Here is a 9,667-nt window from a genome sequence, read left to right as displayed (position 1 = left end):
CCTACTGAGGATTTTCTTGGGACAAGAGACTAACACAGATCCTTTTGTAGCCAGACTATGCAGTACTAAGCTGCTTTTTTCAGCGGGCTAGCAAACAATTGCAAAATAATCATACTACAAATTATCAACATTCCTCCCCATTCAAGATTCTGAACTTTTTGCCATCTACATTAAAATATGAACCCAAGTTCAACCGTTGGAACAAATTACCCACATTGACAACGCTTTACTAATTTGTTGCATTTTAGTCTGATTACAAGATAAGAACATATATTTGTTTTGACTTGTTTCAAATGAGGACTATTTTATTTGGGTCTCTTACAAAATTATTTAGTGGACACTAGGTTTAGAAGGTTAAGGACTATGACACACTTCTCTCTACTTATAAAGGGAAAACTAGAAGCTCTGGAATTTGTGGTACAATTGTGCCTTTGTCAGTTTTTATGACCACTGACTCCCCACCATTGTAGATCCATACTAGTAGTAACACCATTACTCAATCCATTAGTGGACTACCCTATTCCAGAATGTTGTTAGGGATTGTACATTGTGTGTGCATGTTGAAGAAGGGAACAAGGTCCTCGTACCTTTATCTGTACATGGCATTACTCCTTGTATATGTTCCACTGAAGGAATAAAAGACACTTTGGAAATATTAGGACGTATGAACTTTAAGAATTCCAACTAACAGAAGCAAGACTTATGTTTCAATTTCTTACCATCAGTGTACTCTTCTGAGGAAGCAAGTGACAGAAGGCTTTGTACATCACTGTTTTCCGAGTCTGGAGCTTCTTTATGCCCAGGTCTACTACAAGATGTGCCAGCTACCCACGAGGACGTGGTAGCCTGATGCACTAGAACAGCCTCTGAGTGTTGAGAGCTGCCAGCTTCACACAGTCCAGAGTGTCCAGGGACTTCATCCTCCCCAGTAAAGCAGTTATGACCCACTTGGTCTGGTGGCAGCTGCTGCATCTCCCTTGCTCCACTTTGCCCAGCTCCCTCCGAAAGGACAATCTGTACCCGTGAATCCGAAGGAGGTATGCAGTTCCCAGCACTGCCATAGACAGCTTCTTCATAGGATGGCAAAGCTACCTGAACTCCATCCACCACGATGGAAACTTGGTCCCCGGAAACACCTTGATCACGTCTGTGTTTAGATTTCAGAGAAATAATACACATTATGTTCTAGCTTAATGAAGCATACAAAAGCATTTTACACAGCACTGTATTGGCAGAGCTCCTAGATTCTGTGCTTCTCGAGATATTTTCCCAGTACAATTTATACTTGAAATCAGCCAGCACAATTGGACTTCAACACTTCTACTCACCATAGCAAGCAAAAGGCATCATTCCTGGCCTTGGAGCTTCAGGGATGGGCAGGGATTGTCCCAGCTATTGTGTGGAAATCTAATTCCCATCCCAATTCCAACTGTGGGAGTTAGGCTGGGTGGTTTAGAGAGGGTAAATGCTGGAGCCAGAAAGGGAAGGAAGTGGCTTCCTTGCCTGTCATGGCATCCAGAGCACCTCTGACGTGGGGTGGCCAGACTCCATGCCTCTCTTTCCATGTGGAAAAGGGAAATATAAACAAAATACTTACAGCTTTTCCTCCTAAGACTTCAAAGCACTTTACATCTCAACAATCCTTACAAGCATGTAAGGTAGGCAGTATTGCCCTTATACAGCTATGACATTAACTTTCTGGGCTGGTATCATAATATTGCTAGGCTTCTATGAACCAACCATTTCCCTCTAGGGGTAGAACAATGGTCTACCTCCTACCTACCAGCAAATCTTGGCAGGATAAACTGGGTCTCAAAACATAATTTTGCTATGTGATACTTTTCAACCAGAAATGCTTGGGACTGAACCCTACATCCAGGTTAAGAGACTGAGAATATTGTGATTAAGCACAGCTTGTGTCAGACTATGGCAGGAGTGAGAATTCTCAGAATTTCCAGACAACTGTCTGGGCTTCCTCCCACCACAAACCCACATCAAGGCTTGAGAATTGAGTAGGATTTCTAATGCTCAATTGAAGCAAGGACATCAGCTTCTGAGACACTGAAATTTGGTAGTTATCTCACGCTATGTCAGAATTACTAGGAAAAGCCCAAAATCTGGAGAACTAGAGAGAGCTCTTTACTTTGGGGAAATGGGCCTGAACTCTTCTGGAACCCAACAGTGAAAGCCCACTCGCTCCCTGCCCTTCATCACCTATAACTTGTTTTTTCCTTGCCCTACTGAGTCACATGGCTTGGCTTCAGCAACAGTTTACTCCCTTGTTCTGGCCAGCCAGGAAAAATGAGCACACATTGCCTCCTTCCTGCTCTGGTGGCTCCTATGCTTGCCCCCATAACTAAGTTCTTTTCCAGCACTTTCTAAGATAAAAATAGCCTAAGGGAGGGTACCCCAACCCAGTGCTCTCCCATTTTACTCCTGATGCATTTTGATGGGCAGTATTCAGCCGATCAGGACCAGGATTCAGCTTTTGGTTGCTTTGGAAACAGAGACCAAGACAGTGTGTAGGATGCCCCCAGCCAATCCAGTGGTAGAATTTCATGACTGACAGTTTGATTCACTTGAGTTACCACTGGAATGCAGGCAAGCAGAGCAAGCAGCAGTGACTTGCCACGTGGAGAGCTCACAGCTAGCTCTATAGCAGCCCTCTTGCCTTGGTTAGCCATTATTATAATTACTACTACTACTACCCTGGAAGTACTTCTTCCCACAATGCAGTTAAATTCCACAGTTAAACTATGGCATTTCCTACCACAAGATACAGTGATGGTCACCTCTAAGTACTGGCTTTAAAAGGGGATTAGACAAATTCATGAAGGATTAAGTCAATGACTACTAATCATGTCTATCTATTATCCTTCCCCCTCCCCTTTCTGTGGGGCTTGGGATTGTAGGCGGCAAAGGGGAAAGGGGGTTTGAACTTTGAATGTACTAATAGAAAAACCTCATGTCTACTTTGAAAAGAGGCTGCTGCCCTAGCAGAGGCAGTGGAGGGGGGCTGCCTTTGCCAATGCGACTGTGCTTGTGTCAATTGAAACAAGCAGAGGAGGAGAAAGCAGACTTTATTTTAAACTAAAATGTATACTGATGTCATACCTGTCTACACAGAAGCAAGTACCCCAATGTTTGGTGGGGCTTACTCCCAGAAAAATATGCACAGGGTTGGAGTCCCAAAGAGAAAATAAAAAAGCTTTTCTTTCCCTCTGCTGTTTTTCTTTTTTCCCTCTCCCTTACATCCTCCTTTAAAAAACAAAAAAGATGTATGTTGCTCATTCCCTGTGAAAAGACTGCAAGCTCTGCCATGTGCTTTCTTACTGGGGCATGAAGGGTTAATAGTGAGAGGGCTCCCAGGAACATCTATTGTACTGTCCATTTTAATTACAAAAAAAAAGGAACCATGTATGTATATCTATATCTAATGCTGAAAGAACTGTGGAGTCCCTGTAGTTTTTTGTTAAGCTTTGTTGCAAATTGGCTTTCAGTAGTAACAGGCCATTTTTCTCTGAGATTTAAGTGCAACTAGGTGGCCTGGTAGATATCAGCACAGCTCTGTGTTTGCTTTGAGTTAAGAAGTTCTTCCTGATGGGTTTATAAAAACACAGCTAACATCACCACTTTCCCTGCTTTTGCAAATGATTTGTTGAGTTTTACATCTGCGAAATGGGTATTCCTGGTTTCTGAGGCTTACTAGTTTGCCCCCCATCCCTGAAATGGGTGCTCTATTTCACAGCCACCACTGCAGAGAACAGCACACTTTAAACAATGCACATATGGCTGCTCCTTTTGGGTAGGGTCATTATCCAAGAGAGTAGAAAAGGAAAGAGGCAATGCGTCTAAAGGTCTATATGGTTTGAACGGAAGCTTCAGATCTGTTTACATGTAAAATTGGAAAATGTAAAAGTAGAGCAGCAGATAGGACAGGACTGCCACAGGAATTAGTCATGAAGAAACAAAGCCGGTCCTGTTACTGCAGGCCACATCACCCACATATATTGCAAAAAGAGCACCACAGATGTTTCTGGTGCTCTACTCAATGAATACATTTCTGTGTTGTGTGATTGCTGCCTTGAGTTCACTATTTTGTTTGAGTTCACTATCTTGCTAAGAGGCAGACTTCTTTTTCCCCACCACCAAATCTCTCACCAGTTCAGATATTGGGTGTAGAAAGGACAATTATGCCCCCTATACTGCATCTGAGAACCTTGCTGTTGGTTTAAATACATAAACTCTCAAAAGAACATGTTTTTCCTCCATCTCATTGCATAATACATTCTATGTGAAATAGCCAAAAGATTTGACCCAGAACCCACACATTAATGCCTGTATTACAGGAATAGCTAGTTTACTGCTGCCACATTTCCTTTCAAATAGCCGCTTCAGCAGAGACTGGGAAGCCTCTATACTAAGCCCTCTCTTATCCTTCTAAGAGAACACCAAAGGGCAGCTTCCACACAGCAAGTGCATCACCACCATCATTTGAGCATGAGCAGCCCTAACCTTAGAACTACGTAAGTGCAGACGTTTCCTGGCAGCTGCATGGCAATACCTACCCACAGCTCCAAGGGTGGGAGGAAGAGTAGGGGCCATTTGGTTATTGTGTTAGTGAGGCAGCTAGAGCACCTCAGCTGCACAGAGGTCAGGCCAGCAAGCTCCCCACCCTCCTTTTCCTGCAGGGAAAGGTGAGAAGGCTTTGTTGGCTGTGCAGTGGCCAAACCAGCAAGGGGAGGTGTAGAAGCCTGGCAACCACAGCTTTTAGCAGTCTATTGTGGACCCCTGCTAAAGTTCATCAGTAAAAGCCGTGTCTAAAGAATGCTTCCCCAAGAACTACCAAGGTTGAATACAGATGGAGAGACTGCAGTTGTTAGGACAACTTGCATAACTTGAAATCCATCAAGCCCAGTGCAGTCTTCACAGCCCTTATTTTGCAATTCCCTGGAGGCAATAAAAACAGGGGGCTCATCCAGCCCTTGTCAGCTGTTAGGTTGTATTACTGTTCAGCCTTAGTTGTTGCAGACCTGCTGCAGGAATGTAAATGTAAATACACTGCCTGCCAGAACTAAACTTATAGAAGAGATCCACAAGAGTGAAGAATAAGACCAAAAGGGGAAAAAAGATGAGAGCAGAAAAAGATGGCACCACTATAGGACAACAGAAGCAGCAAGAGAAATGGCAGATCTTTTCTAAGCATTTACATGCATAAAATCAGCCCTCCAGTTGAAGGTCATCCCCATAAACTCCCAAGAAGCTCACCTGCTGTGATGAAAGGACTTCAGCTTTGGCTGCAGCAAAACAAACAACACAACTAGAAGAAGGATGAGAGCTACAGAGCTTGCTGTGGAAGCCACTACAGACAGGGTGGGCACTCCCACACTTGGAGGAGAACCTTTATCTGTAATGCAAAATCAAAATATTTTTTTAAATAGCTTCTTAGGAAGTAGCTTTTTTCCATAACAAAATCAGACTCCTAATGAACTGGGCTGGGAAAGAAAGCAAACGTACAAGGATGCTCCTGTCTTCACATGGCCAGCTCTGTCCTCAAGTCAGTGCCATATGGAATTGTCCTGGAATGAGGCCTGTCCCAAATGCATTCAACCACACACAGGAACAGGACTTAATTTGGTTGTCAAGTGACACTCATTCCAACATGATTTCCAGACAACCTTCACCACATTGGCAACCAAGGCCCTTTTCCTGTGTTGAGCCTATTTGGTCACATGAATGCTAGCTAACCCTACAGTTAAGTACACGTGCACCTCTCCTCTGAATTGTATTTTATATTAAGGCACACAAGGAGTTTAATTTTTCTTGTTGTCTATGTCTGGGTGACTGAGTCACCATCTCATGCACTTGGAACGTATTGGTGAAATGTTTTGTGAAAGTTATAGCAGTCTCCAGGAATCCTGAAAACTGAGACTGCTGCATCTTATCTGATTAATGCATTTTTCCTCTTGCAGCTGGGGGAGGGGGGAGCATCAACCCTTCCCAAATCCACCTCAAGCATCTTTAAAATATGCATGAATTCCAGCACATCATCTAGATTGCAGGGAATTCCTCCTTTCCATAAAATTTTATTCAATTACACACACTCCTCTTTCCCTCTGCTCCCATGTCTCACGGTCAATTAAATGACAAACATATTCCTGCAGACTTCTTGGCTTTTTATCCTGGGAAAGGAATTCCTATCCAACTGGTAAAAACACAACTGTCAAGTTACTTTGGAAAAGTTCTTTTATTTTTGAGACAGGCAGGACTAGGCAGAGAACAGCTTGTGCTGCAGCAGGGTACAATCAAGCAGCATCAACATTTGCCCCCTCTCCCACAGTTTGGCCTTGCTTGCTGAGGTTGAATGGAGCTGAAATCCAACATCTGGAGGGCACCAAGTTGGGGAAGGCTCCTCTATATAGATATACGATCCACTTAAAAAAAACCATCAGGGGAAAACACTGAATTACACATGAAACTATTTTACCAACTGAAACCAATGCAATAGCTGTTCCTGGAACTCTGGGAAGTGTGTGTTAGTATGCACGTGGGTGTGTTTTGGGTAGGGAGGGAAACAGGATTTTTGGCAGATTTTCTGTATCTCACCAAATTAAACTTCAGGAAATACATAAATACAAATTTGTAGTGATAATGTGCCCTTAGATAAGATTAACCCAATGCATTTTCTGAGGTCTAGACAGATGCTGGTTTATACACCAGTAAGTGCAAAGTGCTGGATGATCACAACAAAATGAAAGTGAGAATATTCACAGGGAGGCATAACTAACCTTGGCTGAGCCTGCAGGTAATCTCCATTTCTGGATTCCACTTTCCATTCTTGCAGGTCAAATATTTGTAGTCTCCCTTCAGCAAATAGCCTTCCTCACATAAATACTCTATGACACTGTCAGATGTCAATGGATCTTTGCAGGGGGATGGATGGCATATGTATCCTCCATTCTCAGGTTCGGGTGGCGGTGGACAGACTGAAAAGGAGAGTAAAAACAGCAGTTATGATAACTGCACAAGGGAACAGAGAAAACAAACAGGATATAACAGAAGAGCCAACAGGAAATAAGCTGGATACCTTTTACCAGCTTATTTCTTATAAATGTTATTAAGAAATACCGCACAGAACTCTTCTGCATTGCAAAAGTTAGTAAAAAAACATTGCAAGGCAATTTGTGTACTCTTCCCCTCTTGGCCACGGGATACCTTTTACCAGCTTATTTCTTATAAATGTTATTAAGAAATATCGCACAGAACTCTTCTGCATTGCAAAAGTTAGTAAAAAAACATTGCAAGGCAATTTGTGTACTCTTCCCCTCTTGGCCACGGGAGGAGCATAAGTAATGGATGGTGGCCCACTAGCACTCTGCTGCTGCCACAGGCACCATTTTCTCCACATCTGCTGCTTCTCAGTTGGCAAGCTCAACAGCCAGGCAGCATCTCTTGAGGTCCTCCAGTTACTGACTCCTAATCTACAGTCACTGCTTCTGGTCGTCACTACAATAATCTCAACATTGCAATTCCACTGCTTTGTTCCAATTACTCTATTTCCATTTTCAAAGCACCGAGAAGACAGGGGAAAAAGAAATTGTTGACAGCTGTCACGAGGCCAGGAGGTGGTAGAGGTAGACCAACATGGCACAGAAAGAAAGGAGGGAGATTCAAGGCACAAAAAGGTCTTAGCCCATGTACTCATTTCACTGTCCAATAGTACAGGCCCCTAAGCTGCCAGTCAATTTAATGTGCATCATTCAAAATACAGGGCCGTTAAGGCAGCAGAAGTCTACTGTGCAAAATATAGGCATCACTTCATCTCTCTCTTCACTGAAGGCAACAGATTTCTATTAACAAATCAGCATAAAGCAGATTTTGGTGTTGGTCAAAAGAATCCAGGCTTTCCCCCAAGAAATGAAGCTTAGTATTTAGCCTCAAAAAGGCTAGCCTCAAATAATGATTTAGCCAAAGCCAACCAGCATGTTTCCAGTCTTATTAAAGATTTCAACACGTTGCAGCTGTTTTCATAGATACATGTACACAGACAGTAAAAAGTTATGTGGGGAGATTTTCAGTAGAAAATATGGCCAGTAGGGAAAGGGTTAAGCCAAGCCCACTTGGTTGCTGCTCTGAATTTTCATTTAGAAAAACATACCAGGGCTTTGTTGCATGCAGTGTTTGGTCTACCCCTCAGAGAGCTTCCCTGAATGGTACAACTATTTTTTTTGACAATAGCATAACGTATACCATAGCTGATCAAAGGTTTCCTTAGAGTCCAAACAGGATTTTATTTTATTGATACAGAGACAGAAACAAGAACAGTGATGGCAACAGTTCATAAAACTGGCTTAAACCTGGATGACCAGGTGATGACTGAGTGCCTTTGGTCAGCTTGAGGCAGGAGTGCCAGCTGCACCTGCTCTTGAGGTCAGATTTGGCCAAATTAACACATACCTTAATTACATGCAGGTTGGATTTTTGCAACTCATTCTACATTGGAAAGTGTATGGAAGATTCAGTTAATCCAGCATGCAAGGATGTTGGTGGGCGCATACTCTTGTGATCATGTTACACCAATATTGCAACAGCTGCACTGGTTACCAATCTGCCTCTGAGTACCATTGAAAGTATTGGTGATTATCAAAGCCTGAAATGGCTCAGGTCCAAGATAACTCGCCATATTGTCATATTTGAGTGAGAGGGGGAGAATCTCAGTAGCTGCACTTAGATTATGGAAGATCTTGCTTCATGAAATACAGGGGGGCAGTTACTAAAGCTTTGTGTATGTGGCAGATAATTTTTTTGCTTCGTTTAAATTGCTGATCTTATCTCCTTGGTTGATTGTTTCATATTGTTTTTATGGAATTTAAATTTATTTATTATTATATTAATTAAAATATTTCTATCCCACCCTTCTGCCCTACAATAAAGCACTCAGGGTTTTGTTGTTGTTACGTGCCTTCAAGTCAATTATGACTTATGGTGACCCTATGAATCAGCGACCTCCAAGAGCATCTGTCATGAACCACCCTGCTCAGATCTTGTAACTTCAGGTCTGTGGCTTCCTTTATGGAATCAATCCATCTCTTGTTTAGCCTTCCTCTTTTTCTACTCCCTGCTGTTTTCCCACCATTATTGTCTTTTCTAGTGACTCATGTCTTCTCATGATGTGTCCAAAGTATGATTACCTCAGTTTCATCATTTTAGCTTCTAGTGACAGTTCTGGTTTAATTTGTTCTAACAGCCAATTATTTGTCTTTTTCGCAGTCCATGGTAGTTGCAAAGCTCTCCTCCAACACCACATTTCAAATGAGTTGATTTTTCTCTTATCAGCTTTTTTCACTGTCCAACTTTCACATCCATATATAGAGATTGGAAATACCATGGTCTGAATGATCCTGACTTTAGTGTTCAGTGATACATCTTTGCATTTGAGGACCTTTTCTAGTTCTCTCATAGCTGCCCTCTCCAGTCCTAGCCTTCTTCTGATTTCTTGACTATTGTTTCCATTTCGGTTAATGACTGTGCCGAGGGATAATCCTCGACAAGTTCAATGTCCTCACTGTCAACTTTAAAGTTACATAAATCTTCTGTTGTCATTACTTTAGTCTTTTTGACGTTCAGCTGTAGTACTGCTTTTGTGCTTTCCTCTAACTTTCATCAG

The 9,667-nt window shown here is 42.4% G+C and overlaps 1 protein-coding gene across 4 annotated transcripts in view; it reads right to left on the bottom strand.

Annotated features, from left to right (window-relative positions):
* The window catches only part of SUSD6 (sushi domain containing 6), a 96,258-nt gene that overhangs the window by 6,613 nt on the left and 79,978 nt on the right, over positions 1-9,667 (bottom strand). For all 4 annotated transcript variants that reach the window (XM_061611147.1, XM_061611148.1, XM_061611145.1 and 1 more), the window contains 3 exons: positions 6,789-6,986; positions 5,269-5,407; positions 720-1,147 (listed from right to left, as the gene is read on the bottom strand). In XM_061611147.1, the coding sequence (XP_061467131.1) occupies positions 720-1,147; positions 5,269-5,407; positions 6,789-6,986 (765 nt within the window). The remainder of the gene's footprint in view (positions 1-719; positions 1,148-5,268; positions 5,408-6,788; positions 6,987-9,667) is intronic.

The sequence above is a fragment of the Rhineura floridana genome, chromosome 2 (genome assembly GCF_030035675.1).
Source record: "Rhineura floridana isolate rRhiFlo1 chromosome 2, rRhiFlo1.hap2, whole genome shotgun sequence".
In the NCBI taxonomy this organism is placed as follows: domain Eukaryota; kingdom Metazoa; phylum Chordata; class Lepidosauria; order Squamata; family Rhineuridae; genus Rhineura; species Rhineura floridana.
This window is presented reverse-complemented; position numbering and strand designations above follow the sequence as displayed.